This window comes from Lytechinus pictus, chromosome 13, assembly GCF_037042905.1.
Source record: "Lytechinus pictus isolate F3 Inbred chromosome 13, Lp3.0, whole genome shotgun sequence".
Classification (NCBI taxonomy): Eukaryota; Metazoa; Echinodermata; class Echinoidea; order Temnopleuroida; family Toxopneustidae; genus Lytechinus; species Lytechinus pictus.
In genome coordinates this window covers 20385138-20407500 of record NC_087257.1, presented here as the reverse complement: position 1 = coordinate 20407500, position 22363 = coordinate 20385138, and the positions used below count along the sequence as shown (strand labels likewise).

General features: G+C 37.3%; 1 protein-coding gene and 1 pseudogene across 1 annotated transcript; one reads left to right on the top strand and one right to left on the bottom strand.

Moving 5' to 3' along the window:
- The first annotated feature begins 3331 nt into the window (after positions 1-3331).
- On the top strand, positions 3332-4594 carry LOC135156306 (cholecystokinin receptor-like). The gene has a single exon (XM_064108261.1). The coding sequence runs from the start codon at positions 3332-3334 to the stop codon at positions 4592-4594; it is 1263 nt and encodes a 420-aa protein (XP_063964331.1).
- Positions 4595-12140: 7546 nt separating this feature from the next.
- Positions 12141-21701, bottom strand: LOC129274633 (uncharacterized; annotated as a pseudogene).
- Positions 21702-22363: the final 662 nt, after the last annotated feature.

Below are 22363 nucleotides of genomic sequence, written 5' to 3'. Positions count from 1 at the left end.
TGTTCATGGTAACTCCGGTAGGAACTAGGCAGGAAAGCGTTTTCCTGGTAAACGCCAAGCTGGTATCTAACCAATTTTCTAGGAAACATTTTACGTCTAGTTTAATCAGTCATAGTGGCTGACCTTATCGGACCTTTCTCTCAACGTGGAGACAACGGTAGAGTGAGGATTCGAACTCACAACCTTGCGATTATGGGTCCGATGCTCTAACCACTATACCACACGACCTGGAGGAGGTTGCCTCTATGGCCTCACTATAAACTAAATCGTTATATTATATATATATTATTGTTGTTTGATATTCAAGCCGCGTGTCTAAGGGGAAATAATTTAGAGGTTTACACCACTAAAACTCCGGCCATCCTAGTTGGTTGTATGACATTTGTATCAAACATCAATGGGGGTTTATTCATACAAGACTCAGGGGGATGGCAGGGGGACTCTGACCCCCCCCCTGTGATTTTCAAGAAGCGAAAAAGGGAGAAAAAGTAATGGAATAATTAAAATAAAATAAAGGAAGAGAGTATAAAAAAGTGAGGTCTTGGTCGTGTAGCTCCTGCTATTCACTTTAGAAAGTTTACGTAATTTGAGTTCCTCCTATCCGTAACGACATAGTACCCTGGCTCCAATCCTGCTATTAGGCCTATTCACATCCTTGATGGTATTCTAATGGATTAAAAGTTCATTGATATAATACACATAAACTAAATAATTCCCAATTTCCACATCAATAACAAAAGAAACTCATCAATACGAGAAATGACCCAAACCCAAAACACATTCATTTTCATTGGTTGTCCTATCAAAACAAGTTTAGGCCTAATGTTAGCAGTTGGGTAATACTGTATACACATCCGCGAAGATTCGTTTATTTCCCTTTATCCCATCTACTATTACAGGACAAACAAATTCATATAATTCAATAATAAACTGGTTCAAATATTGTTGGTAAATGATTGTCTTTTACCGAGCCAAACTTTAGGAAATTTTGCAGAAAATTGACAATGCGTTCTTGATTTTGGGTCCTTGAATTGTAACCAAATAAATGGCGTGAGTGTGGGAGGGGAGGGGGTATATGAGCACTGCTGCTATGATTTGTTACCAAGAAACGTTGGAAAAGTGCAACAATCATAATTTCAATCATCTTCATTTACCCACGATCATATTGCATTACACAGTGTAGAATTCAAGCCTGCTTTGTGCTTGATGTTTGTTAAGGTAGGCATTATTACTCTTTTAATTGACACATCTCAAATGATTTTCAAGCGCGTACTCTTTCAATATTTCCCCACCGATCTCACAGTAGTGTTGACCCAATGGAAATAATAATTGTCTGCAACATGCACATGATAAAGGTTTAAGTGAAAGATCAGAAATTAAACTGCCGTTGTAAGTTTACATATGGCACGCGATAATGCTTGATGGCCACAATGTTATTCGTGTTAATAATGGTTCTCCTCACCTATTCACATCCGCCATCTATCTGATGGAAACCAACGCATTTAATTAAAAGTCATAGGTAGTCACATTAAGTTGATTACTTAATCAGTTATTGATTAGGCCTACTTGATACATTGATTAATTAATTAATTCATTCGACGCGGGTGCGTCGTGGTCTAGTGGTTTCGCCTTTCAAACAGAGGGCCATGGGTTCGAATCCTATAGCCCTGGCGTGTTTTCCTTCAGCAAGAAATTTATCCACACTGTGCTGCACTCGACCCAGGTGAGGTAAATGGGTACCGACAGGAAGTACTTCCTCAAAAAGCTGTGCGCACCAGAATCGGTAGACTAGCTTAGCCGGGGTAATATAGGAGCGCCTTGAGCACCTATATAGCAAGGTGGATACATGCGCTATACAAATCCTATATTATTCATTAATCATTCACTCGTTCGTTCGTTCATTCCTCATTCCATATATTCATTTGTTCATTCGTTCATTCATCAATTCATTCTTTCCTTCCTTCCTTCCTTCCTTCCTTCCTTCCTTCCTTCCTTCCTTCCTTCCTTCCTTCCTTCCTTCCTTCCTTCCTTCCTTCCTTCCTTCCTCCCTTCCTTCCTCCCTCCCTCCCTCCCTCCCTCCCTCCCTCCCTCCCTCCCTCCCTCCCTCCCTCCCTCCCTCCCTCCCTCCCTTCCTTCCTTCCTTCCTTGTTCATAAACTTTAAACAAGCTCCTCCATAAATCTAAATAAACACTTGGAGAGTAGAATTTTACTTTTTGTCATATTCTTGTAAAGCGCTTTGAGCATGATAATGGAAAGGCGCTGTATAAATATTTAATGTATGTAAGGGTGTGCGTGTGTGTGTATGTATGTATGTGTGTATGTATGTATGTATGTATGTATGTATGTATGTATGTATGTATGTATGTATGTATGTAAGTCTTCACTCCAGATTGATGGTGATTATTGTCTGGAACATTAAAACAAAACAAACCAAAAAAAAGAAGAAAAAAATGTCGTCACTTGCGTATGCACAATATTTCCCACTAACTTATATTTTTTAAGGCTCTCAAATAGGAAGCACGGGCCAGATAAACCCCTTTCTGAAAAAAACTAAAACGCTATAAATTTCTCACATTTTACGATCCTTTATGATCTTGAACCATTAGAATAAAAATCGCTAATATACCTACTGTATTAAAGTTTATATGACATCATGTAAAGGTCGTTTATGCCACCTCATTAATTAAATCCAAGTTTATTAATTAGCACGTCATGCATGAATCGGTCATGAAAATTAAAATAGATAAGTAAACAGCAAACAAGTGTGTGTGTGTGGGGGGGGGGGGGTGGTAAGAGTAATGGAAAAAAAAAAGCTTGAAAAGTTGGTCAAAGTTGAATTCCTTCTGCACTTTGATGTTGATAATACCCCCGAAAAAAAAAACCTTGAGATAATCTTCTCTTTTGATTAAATTAATGAACGGATGTAGCTTAATAACAGATATAAATTCATACTCAACTTCAGAATATGATTTGATAGGGCACAAGGGAAGGGGGGGGGGGGGTTGAATTCCAATTATATCGTTTCCGAGCTCATTGCCAATCACTTAATATGCACGAACTCATGCCCTTCATCTTCTGTACACATTTTTTAATTGTGATGTAAATCATGCGCAAACCGCCATGAAGTGCAGACAGCTTCGAGGATGATAATTTTGTTTATAAGTCGTGGGATGAGCAATTTTTCTGGCAGAATACTCACTTGTAACATCAGCTTTTATTACACTCGTCGTTAAGGTCGCTATAGTTTTGATCACCGAGTACGAAGAACAGTCAATAATCGGATTGGCAATTATTTGCAGTTCTTTTTTTGACGTGGAAGTAAATGTAGGGATGGAGTCTGGTAGTACGGTCGAATCGTCGCCGAGGCTTTTCGACAACGACTCCGTTTTACCGACGAATATGCAGGAATCCAACCAAGAAACTGTTAGTTGGCCTCAAGTATGTCAGATCATCATTGGCCTCACAGGTTTGTTCGGAAACCTAACATGTGTTGTCCTTCTTTGTCGTCGTTCCGTCCGAAACAACACCAATCTCCTCATCGTCAACCAAGCCGTGGTCGACGGCGTTGCATCCACCCTGCTCATGGCTGCCACCACGGCCGACATCGGGGGTATACGGACATCGGTGAAGGCTCCAGTAGCGGAAATTCTCTATTGCTACTTTTGGAACTCATTGGTGATTGTCTTTGGATGTTTCGCTGTGTCAACCTTCAACATGGTGGCTTTGTCGATAGAGCGTTATCTTGCAGTGGTTCACCCAATCTGGTATTCAAGGAACTTTAAGAAGCGACTTTTAGGCTTGTTCATAGCTTCTGTTTGGGTACTCGGTCCCGCCTTTCAAGTCTTAAATGTAATTTTTCACTATGAAGCTACTGCTGACCACCAATGTCGGTTTGTCGCCAAGCACAAAGTGATTCTTGTTATGCTATTCATCTGGGAGTACTTTTTCCCCGTCTGCGTCATGACCTATTCCTTTGCAGCCATCATCGTAAAATTTAGGAAGCTGAATAAAGTGGCAATAGAACGAGGGACGGGGCAGCTCCACCTCCCCACAATCTTGCAGATCCCCAAGACTTCTGTAGCAGAGAGTTCATCAGCAGCCCATGACTCTGTAGGCACTAGCCATGAGACCGCTGAAGTGTATAGAGTCAAAGGAATTGGTGATAGTCCAAAATCAGGTGGTGCAGAGATGAAAAGTTCACAGTTACAAGTTCCGAATGCAGATTGCAAAATGCCTCAGGAACAGCTCCCATCGGACAAGGAATCAGGAAGATCAACAGGGATGAATATCGCCCTCAGAGAGCGAGTTAAACCACACCAAGTAGCTGCTAGAGCAAATCTTCAGAGACGCAATACAACCAGAGTTCTCCTCTTCATGTATCTTCTCTATCTCTTCTGCTGGTCTCCGAATCAGTGGGCGTTCCTTTCCTATACTCTTGGAGTAAAAATCAATTTCTTATCAAATTGGTATATGTTTCTTATATTCTTGGCTACTATGAATTCTTGCGTCAATCCGTTCTTATTTGCCCTTCGATTGAAAGTGTACAGGCAGGAGTTAAATGCGATGTGCAGAAGATGTTTCACGTTCCGTTGAAAAAGACTTTCCTCCTGAGTAAAGACTAGAGTGCGTGTCAGAAAAAAATGTTAAACTTTTTAAAATTAAGTATTTTTGATTAAGAAAATGTGGGATAGAGCATGACTGTGTGGATAGAGAAAATATTCCTTTGTCACTTGGTAAAATTGTTTCAGTATTGTTGTTATGATTGAATGCACAACAGCCATTGTTTGAAAAAGTGTCAAGACCCATTTGCGCCAAGTCAGGGGATAATAATCAGCTGAAACAGAGACAAAAGCATTCACACAAACAATAAGCGTAAAGTTTATGCGTATATTTATTAATCAAGAAAAATAAACAAGAATCAATAAATTATCTTCACTGAAAAGTATCGATCATGTATATAGTAATTACCTTTTAAACAATGAAATATATAAGAAAATAAATATCTGAGCGGTTGTATGGCATTCTATTTTGAATATATTGCAATTTGGTATGATTATAAACAAGCTTAATTACACTCCAAATATATTATTCAATCAATAATAAACCGATGCAGTTATTTTGAAGAAGCCTAGTTTCCCCAACTATAATAGTATTCTCCTCGCGGACTTAATTGAGATTTGATTTCGGTTTCTCAATCTAGTGCACGAATAATAAGCATGATAAATATCCTTGGCAGATATTGGTTTTGTGGTGAAGTTTTCTAAAATGCACGTTTTAATATGAAGCAATATACAGTAATATCATTTTTAGTGTACATGTTGTATGCTAACTATTGTAGTTAAATATTTATCAAGCCTTATTTACGTTTTTCACCTCCTTGTAAAAATAATATCAATCTGGTTACAGATTATCATTACCCCGGTCATCGGATTCAATCGGGACTATGCACATATTCCACTCCCTGCGGAGTATTCCAGTCTGTCGCAATTTAGGCACACTATACTGGACAAGCTGCAATGAACTTCACATCCTACTGAGTGCCCATTTAGCACCTGGAACCGGTGGAGAGTGTGGATTGACGCCTTGCCAAAGGACGCTAGGCCGTGGTATAGGATTCGGACACACAACTGATTACAATGCGAGAGTCAGAACCACTACACCACGACTCTTCCTGTGTCACAAGCCCGGTCACAAGAGTACGCGACAAAGGCCAGAGTACTGTAATTTAGTTAAAAAAAATATCAAACCCTTTTTGTCATTATTTGTTGGCATTGTCATACCTCGCAATGATGCACTTTCATATATTTTAATTCAAAACTTTTTTTTTCACTGCAACTTTGATTCGTGTTTACAGGAGATAAGAGAGAACATTGGTAAGGCACGTATATAATTTTAGGCCGCATGACATAAAAATAATGATACTTAAGATGTTAACCCCTGAATTATCTGCTTCGAAAATATCAACCTACGATGTACTTTCGTCTTCTACAGCGAACATAAGACGTAATGAATAGGTTCCGAGACATTACCTGCACACGATTTGAAATAAAATGCTTTTTACGTCTTATCTTATATATTTATAGTTGATTATCTACTTTTAGTGGAAGAGACTTGAGTTTCTCATCTTTTTTCTTGCTATTGAGATTCGACCTCGGTCCTCCTTATACTTATCTTAATACCCATTTTGATGTATATATTTTTTGCCAATATGGTTGCCATGGTAATGAGTGATTCATAATAAATCCGACCGAGACACACTAAATACAACTGCGTCATGTTCCGAATACTTTTCACTGTATTGCTGTAAATGTATGTTATCTTTGAATATTACAAAAAAGCATCGTTGAAAAATTGGAAGTTCAGGTTTATATCCTTCGTACATAGATTATGAAGGAAATAATCCTGGCCCCGTTGTACAAAGAGTTATGATTGATCCGATCAATCGTAACTATGGCAAGCCAGCAAAGTCAACATACGAAATGAATGTTTGTTTAAAAAAATTCTAGATATGAATGCATATCCATAAATTCATTGATTTCTTGACAATTTGGGGTGTTCTCCTTTAATTACAAAGGACATTTTGCAAATTTCCTGTAGAAAAAATTATGACACTGATGGATTTCCATAGAGTTACGATTGATCGGATCAATCGTAACTCTTTGTACAACGGGGCCCTGGTCTAACATGCTAAAAGACACAAATCGCGGTTCTGATCCGATTATTATCGTTTTTCATCACTCAAAAAAGAATCAAATTTAAATTTCTCGAAATTATCATTTTAACATTAATCAAATAGAAAAAAGGTTATTATGCGTTTTTCTTTATGTACATGATTTTCCAAGCGTTATTGATAAATGTTACTTAGTTTTACTATTGTATATACTTATTTTCCATAACTTATTTAAACGCCAAAGTCTCCCCCAAAAAAAAAATGATTGAAAGAAATAGGGAAGGGGGGAGAATTGAATAATCATAGCACCGAGTTCATCGAAGTCGAATATGAAACAGAAAATTACGGCAATTTAAAGTTTACTTATTTTCACAGAAAATATGATTGTGTACACGAGAGAGAAAGCTAATGATGTCATACATTCTCAATTTCCTTTTTACTTTATGATAAGAAATATCAGACATTTGAATCTTTATGGTTTTGATGATAATTAGCATGATTAGGTCATCCAAATAAAAAGAAATCATTGATAATAATAACGATTTTACATTTCCATATGGAATCGAACCAACTTATACCTTATTATAGCAAAGAACTGAAATATTTGACATGTCACATAAAATGGTTAGGGTTGGAAATAGTTAGTGTGCATGTGAAATCATTTGCATACCCTAATTGGCCACCGTTGATGTTTTGTGTAATGTGCAAATATCTGAATATTGCTTATCAGAAATGACATCAATTTATACCTTCGATTTGTTTGTGATTTAATTCTGTCCATTTTAATCAACCTTTCCGGAAAGACTAGGATTTTGTGACCACTTGAGATTAGTATTTTCCCTACAATATACTTCCTTTTCTACAAAAGAACTTTCATACCATAATAGTTGTCAAAATAATCTACATTTCATACTCATATGTGAAAGTAAATCACAATGATCAAATGTCGATTCAGAGTTTCGATAGACAAGATCCATATATTTTTTTATTGGTGAGCCGAGGGAGGGTATGCGTGGATGTGTGTGTTGTGAGAGTGTGAAAATTTGTATTTGTCTGTTTTCTCAGAATAAATATATATATATATATATATATATCACTCTCAAAATCAAGGATTTAAAATAAATCCAGATCGGCTGTGGATAGTGACCAGTCGAATGTTGGGTTTATTTTAAATCCTTGATTTTTATTTATATATTAGACATTTCATTCCATTAAAATTTGCTTCAGTGGTTGGTAAAAAAAAGTAGACTGTTGTTAACCCAAAATGAAAATTTGTTGTAATTATCTACATACCTTGAATTGATGTAATTGATTTCTTTATGAAACCCTTAATAAAAATGTTAAAAAAGAAAGCGTTAGGGTGTGTGTGTATGTGGGTTATGTGGCATGGGCTTTTAGCCTATTATATGAAAACAGTGATTGTGATTGACAGCTAATGGATGCACATTGAAAGTGGTCTTAATGTAAATGCACCATCTTTATGAATAAAAAAGTTGCCTGTACCATAACCCTGAATCTATATTTAACTAGAAATTTTGAATCATGTCGAGTCTCTATACCTAACACATTTACACTCGCTGTAGGTCAGGTTGACTCTTTATTCTTTTCAAATATGTATCTGTTCATCCAAAATTGTGAAACGTTGATGAATGACAAAGATTGTTTGCTCGCTCCAGCTTGGTAAACTGTTAAGAATAGAGTGTCATTCAAAAGAAATTTTATGATGAAAAAATGCAATTATAAAACAGAAAAAACGCAAGCCCTTCATTCGAATGAGTACTCCCAGCTCCTTATGCTGACACGTGTTATAATATCTAACATGTCTAATGGACATTTTTCATTATCAATCATTGTTGTTGCTGTTGTTGTTATTATTATTATTGTATTATGTTATTATATCATTATTTTTTAGATTATGTTGTTACAAAATACATTTGCCATTAAGTGACATATACATGTAGATATATTTAGTACACAGTAAAAAACAATACAGACGCGAATGTACACTTGCTCTAGTCCTTGTAGAATCGGTTGGTGACCCCCCTCTGATAATTGTAAAAAAAGATTATCTAATTAATATCAAAATAAAAAAATGCATTTTAACAAAAAAGGAGTAAGAAGTGTTTTGAATCATGGACCTACTAAAATTTTAATCACTGGGCTCTTTGCTGTACACTGCACAAACGCTGAGGTTAATTTAACACCAGCCTGGTATCTATATCGGTCCACACCACAGAGGTGTTGAAACAACACCGGTTTGGCGTTAGGCTAACACCAATTTGGCATTTAAGCAACACCAATTAGTGTTAAACTAATATTGTTTCAACGCTTCTCTGGTGTGGACCGATACATAGGTACCAGGCTGGTGTCAAATTAACACCGACGTTTTTTCAGTGTAGGATTGCATGATCAACATAACCTAGAGTGGTCAAAGCGATTCGTGAAATACAACCTCCACCCTTCCCCTTATCCATTGTTTTAAAATGATATGAAAACGACCAATGATCTTCATCGCTAAAACATCTCTATTTTTTCCTCATTTTTGCCAGATGATTATCCTATATTATCAAAAAAAGGCTCCATAATGACAATCTTAAAGATTTGAAAATGTAGAGTAAATTTTAAAATTAAAGCAAGAGATCGAAAATTCCGGCATGTTCTGAATGGAATTTCGGTCAAGCAAATTTCTCTGATGAAGCTGATGATATTCAGCCTATTTCAATCGGGTTTGCGTGGAACTTCCCAGCTCATAAGTTGGTAATAATTATGGTGGACTTGACCTTCAGCGAGATGGAAAGCCAGATACAGCGATGCTTGTTCAGCGATGCGACTCACTTGCTTAAACAGTAAGTAAATTAACATTAATAGCTTGTTTATACGACAAAATATGGTGTGCGCATAAATTAATGAAATACATTCTAGCATGATTGAACATAGTATAAAGTTTGAATAGTAACTTGATCGCTCGCTTTGTTTTGATATTGCATCTACTGTCGATTTAAACGCGTTTTCCTCACTTGGGTTGAGTGCAGCACAATGAGGGTAAATTTCTTGCTGAAGGAAAACACGCCATAACTGGGAATATGATGGGAATTGAACCCTCAGACTGAAACACGAGCGTCAAAGCCACTACACCATGACGGCCCCCATATAACGAACTATTATCTTCGCATTCTTTATAAGTTTTGAAGGTTTGCTTGGTGATGAGGAGTGGCTCTCTCTTTGGACGAAATCCCCTCACAGTGTGATAAACCACACGAATTCTACGTTATAAACTTTCGCATTACGGTAAAGATGAGAAGACCTTGGAGGGATTAACAAACTAATCTTCTAACCATGACTAAGGAAAACAAATTTTCTTTCGAAACGACAGTTCTTCTAATCTGTGCAATATGAATGGTGGTGTGACGAAAGCAAGTATTTTGGGTTCCCTCTTGTTTACACTGTATTTAACTGATTATTGCGGATTATCCGATACATTATCTGTCTTTGTTATTTTTTTCTTCTGGTCCTAAAATTTTTCCATATTTATCCTCACATTATTGTTTAACGATACACCCGTTATTATCTTCAATATTGCAATAGAGCTAACCCAACATCCAACTTAACGCTGGTTGTCGGAAAAGCGTCTGATCTGGTTTCTGCATGCAGGCGATACAAAACATATAGATCCATACAACATCTACTCACAGTATTGATATCTCGTCTTATACAAATGGTATCTTCCGTTTTTTGTTCCCTCTACAGTAAATAAAAAAAACCTTCATTTTTACTCATTTTATGTATTAAATTATTTCGGTTTTGCATACTATATATCTTCAATCTATACCAAATGTAGTGGAAAATCTGTTTTTCAGTAGGCATATACTTCAACCTTAAATACGAACGAGTGGGAGTGTAGCGCCCGAGGGCATGACTAAGTAATGGTCATGGAATAGAAAAAGATCCCGACCTTATTCGATCAGAAAGATTGAAGAGAGACCTTATGCATATCACATCATAATCTCATACCTCCCCTCACAGAGGATATAATAATACGCTTAACCAGTTGAATACTTAATTCTGTTATGCCCATGACTTTGTTCAGGTATAACCCGGTTCCAGTTGTCAATGGGTTAAATGCAGTTGTCAGAGATGTGCCAGCTGCAGATCACCATTGCATGAAAGGCAAATGCCATCAGCCTCTAAGATGGAGGGCGCGAGGACGGAAATGGTAAATGTGGGGGCGTTGTGGTCTAATGGTTATGACTCTCGTCTTTCAATCTGAGGAACGTGGGTTCGATTCCGAGCCGTGGCGTGTTTTCTTTCAGCAAGAAATTAACCCCCATTGTGCTGCACTTAACCCAGGTAAGGTGAATGGGTACCCGGTAGGAAGAAATTCGTTGAATGCTTGAGCGCCTATAAGTAGCCAAGCTAAAGCCGTGGTAATAAAAAAAGCATGGCCCGCTGGGAGAACAGCTTTCGGAACTGAAGTGGCTACCCTGGGTAAATATACCTTTATCATTGTTATCATTATTACTATTATTATATGTTTATAAGGTCTATTGTAGATTTAAAAACAATGAAAATCCATATTTCATTTTTCGAAATAAACATGAAATAAAATTCTCCGAAATTGATCGTGGGCTCTGCAGCCGCTGTGCAGCGCCAGATCGCCAAACAGGATAGCAGCGACTCCCATCTTTGAACATCTTTTCGTCTGAAGTGGGGCAGGGATTTTAACCCCCCACCTCGCGGTTGTAAGACGGACGCTCTTTCAACTGAGCCAACACATCGGTTAAATTAACTACTGGAGATGTTATCGGCCTCCTTTGATGATATATATAGTTGCCAAAGCTGTTGTACATATGTAATTTTCTTATATTTGTATAATTTGTCTCATACATGTGGTGTAGCTGAGCAATAGATTTGGTCCAGCTGAGGCATGGCGGCTTGTCACTGTTCAAAACTCACTCACACCCGACAACGGAAATTTAATTGGTGGTGTCGAAAATTTGTCTATCTGACGGTCAATCGGATCGGGGTTGCCCTAGCAACTAACCCGTCTCTGTTGTCTAGTGGTTAAGGCACCGGCGTTCAAAGCTCGGGGCCCGGGTTCGATTCCCGGCAGAAACATTTGTTCGGCATCACCAATTTTTCGAAAGGGCAGATAGCTCTGGGGAATTTTGATTTTGAGCTACGCCTACCATCGTTCTCTTCATTCATTTCTTTCACAACATGACTTGTTTAAATACAAGAGTTTTTGATTGATTGATTGAATTTATTTTTTTCTTCATTTCAAACAAATTGACAAAGTAAGTAGGAACAAAACACAATATGAATAACAGAAATGAACAAGAGTTGCCAAAGTTATTGTAAATATATATTTTCTCACATTCAATATATATACATACATATATAATATATATATATATATGTATATATATATATATACATATACACAGTCTTCATTTACTCTATTTCACTTAATTCAAATATTCTAATAAAATTTATGAACAATTGACCTTCATAATGAACTCAATTACAGACGCTTTCATTACGTAATCTTAGTCGTAATGCAAACAAATTTGTTTTTATATTTATTCCACAAGAATATGTCTAGTGATTATATTACATATTTTAGGAAAAGGAAAATGATATAAAAATACATTCACACACATATTTGTTGCTTGATATATGGCATGGATAGGAATATGTATACACACGCGTGCGCGCTCACACACCCACACACACAATTGAATTTCGTTTTGAGCTTCGTTGTGAGTGCATAGGCAAGATCTCGCTTTACATTTCCCTTTTCTGATTTATCTTTTATAATATCCATATAACTGTTGTTGCTCAAGTTGTCTCTTTGAGGTACTTGAATTTATATCATTTGGTGTATTCTATTTATAAGGCTATGTTTTTAATGGAAAGCTGTGCTCTACAAGCTCCACTTTTGTATCAGTACATTCCATTCCAACCCGTTTATCATATTAGCTCTGTAAATATTGTACGTAAAATTTTGCTATATATATGTTTATATCGTTTGTATCAAAATGGAAAAAAATTATTGTAAGAGTTGGAAATGGAAATAATAAGTGAAATGAAATGTCACGCTAAATTGAAAATACACCCTGTTTATATCCCATACATACCGTAAATTTATACATACATATATAATATAAAAAAAGCTACTTTGTTCATTCCATATTTTCGACTTTATCCATGAGGAAGGGGCAGGGGGGCCTGAAAAATGATTAATTAAAGAGGATGCTCATCCGGGCGGGACTTTCGTTTAAATAAGAGAAACAAACAAAATAATCATATTGGCGAAAAACTTTTAAACATCCATCAAGGGTTAACAGAGTTATGGATTTTAAAAATTTTGTTTTTGTGAAGTCACATACTAGCAACTTCCCCTTGGTTATTTTTTAAAATAAATTCCATAAAATGCATTTTCCAGAATATTATAAATGATACACCTATGCTTTAATTGTCACTTGGAACTTCATCTCATATCTTAAATGAGAACAATATTTTCAGTATATTACATGACATATTGGGCGGCCGCTCGCATATGAGGTTACTTTAAAAATTCTCGAAAGCCATACGATTATTTTTTGACGGATTTTCATCAAACCTTCAGCCTATTTTTTCTCTGTTATTTGTCTTTTATCAAAACACATTTATCGTCAGGATGAACTTTCCGTTTAACGAATTCATTGACTTTTATTTGCATATACATACTTCGGTATATATGATTAACCTTAGGATGTCCTAAAAAGCATACCGAGATATATAAACATTAGGTTGCAAACTAAATGCACTTGATAGTGATACCATAATATATCAGTCCCAATTCAAACTTCATTGCTGTGTACGGAGTTGTCTTGCATCAGTTTCAGAGTTTCTTTCGTACGTAGTTTTCTAGGCACCTTGTACTGGTTAGCTGTGGTTGTGCTGTTGTCCAGGATAAAATGATAGAGACGATCAAATGTGCCGGGTTTCACGATATGAACCAGAGGGGGTGCTATGCTGCCATCTTCTCGGAACATATTGTAGGTAGAAGAATGTTGACGAAGTTCCTCATCGACCTGGAGGTAAGATAAAAGGGAGTTAGACGCTTTCTGGAACGTAGAGAATCTATTGTCAAAAGCAGTCTTTGCCGAAAATTGGTGAATTAAAACAGCAGGGCCGTCCGGGACTCTGGACAAACGACGTATTTGCAATATTTCGTAAGCTCAGAATTTTACGATGATCAGCTCTCCCTGTTCACCAATTTTCGACAAAGACTTCTCAGCTGTTTATTGTGATTTGACGGGCATTTCTAATATATTTACTATTGCAATTGCGAAGACTCGTTATTGATAAGGGTGAGCTGGGATACTTAAAGTAAAATAATAAATATCGAATAAATGTGTTGGACTCAAACAATGGGTATTTACTGTCAATGTTAACATACACATTCGCAACGGTCACCGCAACGGTATTGTCATTGTAGAATTTCACTGAACATTCCCTCCTTTTTGTCATTAATTTCTACTGATTTCCATGGGGAACGAGTACGAGAAGACCAATATGATACGGCTAGTAAAATTACCATTCTACCACTACTACTACTACTACTACTACTACTACTACTACTACTACTACTACTACGACTACTTCTACTACTTCTACTACTACTACTACTACTACTACTACTACTACTACTACTACTACTACTTCTGCTGCTGCTGCTACTATACTACTACTACTACTACTGCTACTACTACTACTACTACTACTACTGCTGCTGCTACTACTACTACAACAACTACTACTACTACTACTACTACTACAATTATTACTACTACTACACACTAAGAAATAGCGGTTCAGTTTTGAACATTAGGAGTTTGCTCATTTGTGCACCTTTATGCTGCACTCCCATTTTTCCTACGGCGGCCGTTTTATTCATTATTATTCAAACCACCCTTATGTAGTTATTACAAAAAATGTTAAAACGGTTGTTTCCGACTCGCCGTACGGCCGCCGTAGGGGAAATATTACTGTGCCATGAAGTGGAGAAATGAACCTTTTTTAATGTTTAGTATTATGCATCTTGAACGGTTCATATGTGCTCACTTTAGGGTGCAAATGAGCATTTCTAGGAGCAAATAATGACAAATTGACAAAAAGGTGCATTTTTGCAACTCGGGGTGCAAGATTACACCCCAAAAGGTTGGAATAAGTATTCAGGGTTCAATATTTTTTTTAGTTCGTACGACTTATACTACCATGACTACTACTATCACCACCACCTCCCATGAACACACCAATAACGACCACCACCTGTCCCACCATCACCACCATATTCATTTACTTTTTCTTTGACAAGAGTGTCTAAAATATATATTAAAAAAATAGAGATATGTATTACCTTGTTGAGTTTGATATTTTCAAAGGTACTGTCACCTGGTGTAGGAGAGATCTCCAGAAAGACAATGTAGAATGGGAGATGCTTAGCTCCTTTCTCTAAGAAGAAACAAAAATGGGGAGTTCGTGTTATATTACCTATAAAATATATATAAACAAAGAGTACGACTCACTGATTAAAAATAGGACACATAAAATATAATTGTGTATGCTGCGAACTGAGTTGTTGATTGCCAAGTGGTGGTGACGATGAAGACAATAACGAGACAAACGTCTTTATATCAAGGATTTTGTTTCTTGTGTCCTCTGTTGTGAAATAAAATTTGAACAGAGTTTTTTTTCGCATGGTCTATTCGTAGACACCGTAAATGAATTTATTTGACGCGGCGAGACATCCTCACCCACGACCTCGGCATACTTGCTAATTTCAATTTCAAATTTGATTTCATTTTACTTTCAATTCAAAATCAAATTCAGATTTTAATTTCAATTGGATGAATGAAAGTTCAAGTTCTACTTCAATTTTCATTTTCATATATCCCTTAATAGCTTTGTCCAGCACACAACAAGTAGATTTGCATAAATAGAAAACTCACTTCACTATCTATTAAAATTTATTTTTCATGGGTGAAGTTCTCCTTTTGAAACGGACGGCGCGGCAGGCCGTATCAACTTAATAATGGAGTTAGTCTAGATTAGGCCTAGAGTAAAATTTTCAGAAAGGTTATTTTTCCACATGATTGCATGCTTCCTAGACAATTCCTAAGTTAAGTGGTCCAAGGTTAGATCCTTTGCACGTGACACTTATTTCCTTGAGCATGTTGAGCTTGGCAAATTATCTACACTACCCATTCAATGGTTAAAAAATGCGGCCCCGATCAATAGCAACACTGTTTTTTTCCCCGGAAAGTTCTGACTTGGTTACATGCCATGAGCTGGCCTGGTACCTAAAACATCGGAGTCAAGCTTTTCAAAATGCTGACAATATAGGCCCCATACTGTAGTTCAGCAATTCCTTGCACTTTCAAGTTGAGATCTCATTTTAAAGATGAACAACAGAGCTACTGATGTGAAAAAATATTATTCAATGAAAAACTTACATGAAAAAACAGGTAGGAGAATGTATAACACGAGATACAGGCGATGGAGCGGGTGAAGCGAGGAGGTATGGGATGTGTACTGAATAATATTTTCAAGTGGTATATTTTTCATGTTTCCCGCAACATTATAAGAATAAGTTCTTATATATAAAATCATAGAATTTGTCTAGGCAGTTTTACAAAAAGCGCTTTGTAACTTTTGAAAAAGCGATTCATGGAAGTAATTATTATTATTATCATTATTTACATACTTCTGCGCAAGAGGACTATTTGAGAAAAACGCGTTTGAAATTTGCTATTTTCATAGCCGCCGATGGGAAACCAAACCACTTATTACTTAAAACTATGGTTTTATTTGATTACAATTTGTTTAAATTTAAAGGGGTTAATATTCCCGGCATTGAAAATATGAATTTTGCCCATTTTTACGATGTAACCCAAATTTCACCACCTTATGACATGCGACCAATTACTAAAATTACCGTGATCATCCAAGAGAAAGCTTTCCGCCACAGCGTAATCGTCGAGGGTGACGTTGGGCCAATGGTTCACTGCAGCTTGTATAGCATTCTTCACAATGGCTTGGTCAAGCTTCTCATATTTGACGTTGAGGATCTGACCTGATCTGTAAAGGTTGAAGGAAAGGTTCATTATCAGTGTCCTGTGGAGTAAGAAGGTGGCCCCAAACTGTAGAGTGCATCACATTCCCGCAAAATATCGTTACGGTGAAGATGGAAGACAAAAGTGCATTGACCTGCGTATTAGCTGCGATAAAAGTTCGTTGCATTTTGTGATATCTAACACATGGCGCCCAAAATAACAACGTGAGTGATTAAATCAAACATATTCAAAACAATATCCACATTGGAAAAATATAACCTTTGTTGAATATGACATTTATTTCTGATTGAAGCGCTTTTAATAGGAAATGGCTTAGGCTTCTATCGGTAATTAAATCGTTTTCGTCTTGAACTAATCACCGAAATTCAAGTGATGAACTGCACCATAAATTACCCCACGGTATAAGCTAAATCAACATTCAAGTTATTTCATTTCTTCCATCGAACGAAAGCATACAGGCCAAAAACAACAACAACACAGCAAGAACAAAACGAACATGAAGAGAGACAGCGAGACTAAAGAGAAAGGGGTGGGGTACTTTTCTCGGAATTTAAAAAAGTCAGCTTACCTATACATGAATTGTACGACGGGTGTGTTGAAGTGATAACGCGTCACTTTAACGACGTCACCGTACCGAAACCGATATAGACCAAAGAGTTGTGTGATGGCAATCTCGTACGATGCTCCGATTTCAAGTTCATCAATGAAGAGTGTCTTCGGCTCATCATCATGCCTAAGAACAACAACATCAACAATATGAAGTTTTCTCAACGCGACGCAGAAGCAGTTCAAGAACACAGGAAATGTATTGAAAATGCTCGTCAAATGACAATGAACAGCTGGGTGGCCTTTGTCGAAAATTGGAGAATCGGAATAGCAGTTTCGTCCCAAGTTTCGGAGTTGACGAAAAACTGCAAGTATGTCGTTTTTGTATATAGAGTCCAGGACGAAACTGAGGTTTTGATAATTCAGTTTTCGACAAAAACGTCTTGTTTGTTCTTTGTCATGAAGGGCATTTGACATAACATTTTCTATGTTGTTGAATTAGTTCTGCATCGGGGCCCGGGGTGCAAAAATTCCCTATTGATTTCCCATGACACCTGTTGGGTATGTCAAAAGCTGTTCAGAAAGTTGAGCACGCCTTTTCGCAGGACTGGAACCTGTTCTTGGGTGACAAGTCAGCTACAATGAGATTTATCATTTAGCACAAGAAAGGATCACCAGTCGTGTGTAAAATCATTCGTAAATTACGAACAGCTGAATAAAATATCCAAAGGATAGAGAAACTAGGAGAAGTTTGGAAATGTCGAAATATCATCTAAGTCATTTGAGACAGGACCCATCAAAGGAGTTCCTACTGGAAAGATCACAACGTCCCACAGCGTGGAACACAGTGTGAAATCACTTTCACATTGTTAAATTTGGTGTTATGTATTATATGTATACACATATTTTTTTCAATAATAATCACACACACGCACACCCTCCCACACATATGTAGATGAAGTGATAAATATGACTAATCCTATGATCTTAACTTACATCTTATCCTCTGGAATAAACTCAAAGACGCACATATGTGGCAAGAGAACAAACTCATCCTTTTCCTGTAATGGCCATAGATTAACGGCGAGCATGCCTGCTTCCGTGGAACCAAGGGTCCGACTAAATATCAATACACCTTGAATGAATAAATAAAAAAGGGAAAAAGAAAGTGACATTTGATGATGCTCACAGCTAAAATATGTCCTTGGATGCTTAAGCACAATCTTACAGTTCCTTAAACGATTCACAGCCACTTAGTTGAAATCTGAACTTAGTAGATTGATTTCTTGCAGTTTGCAAACAATTGGAAGCAAACTTTTCCCCTAATTTGATAAATGTTATCGAATTCTTACCTTTCGCAAAAGTTTCCCATAGCCTTTGCTTTATACCCACAGTATCATTGCATTGTATGAATTTTAATGCGTATCTGCGGCGATACTGAAATTTAATCAATAATTATCTGACAGTTTGATCAATTATACAAAAATGGGGAGTGGCCATTTTTACCTTTTGCATAGGTTTCCAATAGCCTTTGCTTTATACCCACTGTATCACTGCATTGTATGAATTTTAAGCAGGGCCAAAGTCTTTTGACAATGCCTTCAAACCCTTGCTCGAATTCTCTTTTGAGCTCAGCTGCACGGACCGGATCTCCATACCCCATCTCTCGGAAAAGTACTTCATGAATCTCTGCAGGAACTCTGGTCGTGGTTACAGTCCCGTTCATGATATCACAGACCATAACCGGCCAACGTTGCTCCAACATTTTCATGGCTGACATCACTGTAGATGTAAAGCTACAGCTCATGGCGTGCAAGTTTGGGTCACGGAGACCAAATATGAGATGGACGTATAGGGCGTCGTCGGGATCTTCAACCTGGAAGCCTTCTCCAGGTGTGGAGTAGATAACTAGCGCAGGTTTCATGGAAGGGGGTATCATAGATGCAGGACCAATACGAATGCCAGCCTCTGTGTACCTTGGCTTTGGAGCTGTATAGAAGAACATCTCTCGCTGAAGAGGACTTCTGAAACCGAAGGAATTTATACGAGCATGTAGGTTCAAACCCAACAGTGCAGATATTATTCTCCGATAAGATTTTGAATATGGCACCATCTTCGCTTTTCCAGTAGTTCCTGAGGTGAGCGCAAATCTTACAACGTCTCCTCCGACCATGATACCCTTCTCACCTTTACCAGCGCGGTCCACAAATGGTCTGTACCGTTCATACATCGACAAAGGGTGTTTTTTCTCTCAGCTCCGCTAACGACGTCACGGAATCAAGTCCAAACCTTTTCACGTACTCAGTGTTGATGTTTCCCATAAGGATCCTTTTCAGATATTCTTCCTGGGATTTTTTTGGGTTCTTCCAAGCCTTTTCACATGGTCGATATTTACTGTAGCAGTTGAGCAACATCAAAGGTGTTATAAAGAGAACCTGGGTGTACGCTGATTTCAGGCAATGCCCATACGATATACGCATTGCAGACATCCATAATGATATGACAGCAAGCAATACATATATTGCCCCAAATAGCCCTGGGTGAAGGATGAAAAGAGATCAAATTATTAGGTAGGTTAAATTTCAATTGTATCATAGTCTGCACTACCTATATCAAAACATCTACAAATAGCTTTGGAATTTATTGTGTACAGTTTATTGTACATATTTTAAGACGATACGGTGATGGCATACAGTAATACACCAGAAAGGGGCATGATTTTATAAATAATAAATAAGCATGCCACAAACCAGATTAATATCTAGAATTAAGAACTTCATATATTTAATGGAATTCGGAATGAAAGGGATTTACTAGATTCATTTTTTTTTTTTTTTTGCTTTAAGCAAAGGTTATTCTCAGGTCTTACTCTGTAAAATTGTCAGGTTCATTAGAAATCACAGCGTTTAGTTCCGGTTTACCTAGGCACATGACCCATAATGAATGACCTTGCCATACTTCCGACATCGTAGTAGAAGCAAGGAGATCTCTTAGAGGTGATATCTCCTTGGTAGGGTAGAAGTGTGTCAAAGGTGAATACAGTATACTGGGAATTAGAGTTAAACTGAAATAAGGGGATTCTGAAGACGGGAAGTTTCTGTTCCTGTTTAAAAGGAAAGTCCACGCCAGCATAAAAGTACACATAAAGAGAAATCTCAAACTTCATAACGCTGAAACTTTCATCGACGTGCTAGGTCGGCATGCAAATTAGGGAAATAATGATGCCACCAACTCACTATTTTTATATGGTGCTTTATTATTACGTAGTATTACATTATATTGTATTTCATTATTTTTGTATAGGAAAATTGAAACTTTTTGATTTTCTCCCCGTTACAATGTGACATAAAGTTTGTTTCCTCCCTGAACTGCTGAACATGCGGATCGAATGGCCAATGTCATAATTTGCTTTGCAAAATACAATTCAAACCATAAAATTCAAAAGAATGAGTGAGTGAAATCATCAACTCTCTCGTTTGCATATCACTATGTTGTGCACATACCTGATAAGTTAAAAACAATTGATTTTTTTTTAAATGTCATATAACTTTCATATTTTACTAAGCGAATTCGATGAAATTTCGGCGTAAAGCTAGTTGGGATTTCTCCTTTCTGCCAAAAACACTTTTTATTGGATGGACCTCTCTTTTGCTCACGTAGACCTCAACGGGATCAATTCTTACTGAATATCATATAGTTCAAGCTGCTAAAACGTATTACACAAGACTGAAAAACAACGTCCAAGTCGATCAATCACTGCAGAGTGTAAAGACATAAGAAACTTTGAAATATTAACGATCTACTTATCTACTTCCTGTATGTTATCGGAACCACGCCCACTGACACTAATCTTGCTCACTTATATGGGTTATGCCCATTACGATTTCTGAAAATAATAGGCCTAGCTATATGACCAGCACCTGAATTTGGCAATAGAAATATAAAGCTCACTGGAATGCATATAGGCCTATCCCCCTAACCAACTCTGAACCGATTAATTAAATAATTAATTGTAGGTCTATGTCATTGGGATTGATTTTGAACTAAAAGGTAGGAAATTTCTACCACCCTAGTGACATATACAGAACATAACTGTTATAATATGTATTAACCCACTTTTTAGGTTTATCTCTGAACTTCGACCTACCTGTGATTAGTTTTTGCCAAATCCGTCCTTTTCCATTAACGGTAAACTGCCAACACACACTCCCAACAGCCAAGGAGACGCCTGATATGAATAACAGTTTCAATCTAAGATATTTGGTACCCGCCATGATAGGTGAAACGGTTACTGTATTATGTCTAGGCGCCGTGCTACAACGCAACTGATACTGTGTGTGAATTATTCACCGCACAATGGACTTGATCGACCTACTATACTGTCTGTGGCGAAATATGGTTAATTTGCGGCAAGGCTTGCATAGCGGATCCAGGGCCTAGCCCTCTCTATGCACAAGTGGCGTAGCTACGGGGGGCCGGGGGGGGGGGGCACGTGCCCACCCCTGAGATTTGGTGTGCCCCCCAGGTGCCCCCCATGAAAAAAATTGGCAGAGCAAAAAGAAAAAGGGAGAAAGAAGAAAAGAAAAAAGGAAAAGAAGAAGAAAGACAGAAGAAAAAAAAGAAGAGGAAAATAAGAAGAGGAAGACGAGTGAATGAAATAATGTGAAGGGAAGACTTGCAAAAAAAATAAAAATCTTTCATGTTACTATATAAAACTTTTGCTTGCGCTTCGCGCCAGAATTGCCTGTTCGATGAGATTCATATCTTGTTCAATAGGCTGATATGGAGCAAGTTTTGAAGTCATTATACAAAATATATTTTAGCTCGGACATCGAGCTTTCATCAACTTTTTTTCATTAACAAATTTAAGAGCTCTAGCTGTAAAATGTCCCTTGTATAGTCTACATATCTGCATTTTTAAGCTCACGCTGCGTGGTCAAATTGTTTGATTTGCCAAGTTCCTATTGTCTACGTGTATTCCATAATGTTCCATTACACAAATATATTCAGACTGCCCAGATTCTA

Coding starts and splice junctions, on each gene's coding strand:
- LOC135156306 (XM_064108261.1), top strand. CDS start 3,332: ATGGAGTCTGGTAGTACGGTCGAATCGTCGCCGAGGCTTTTCGACAAC.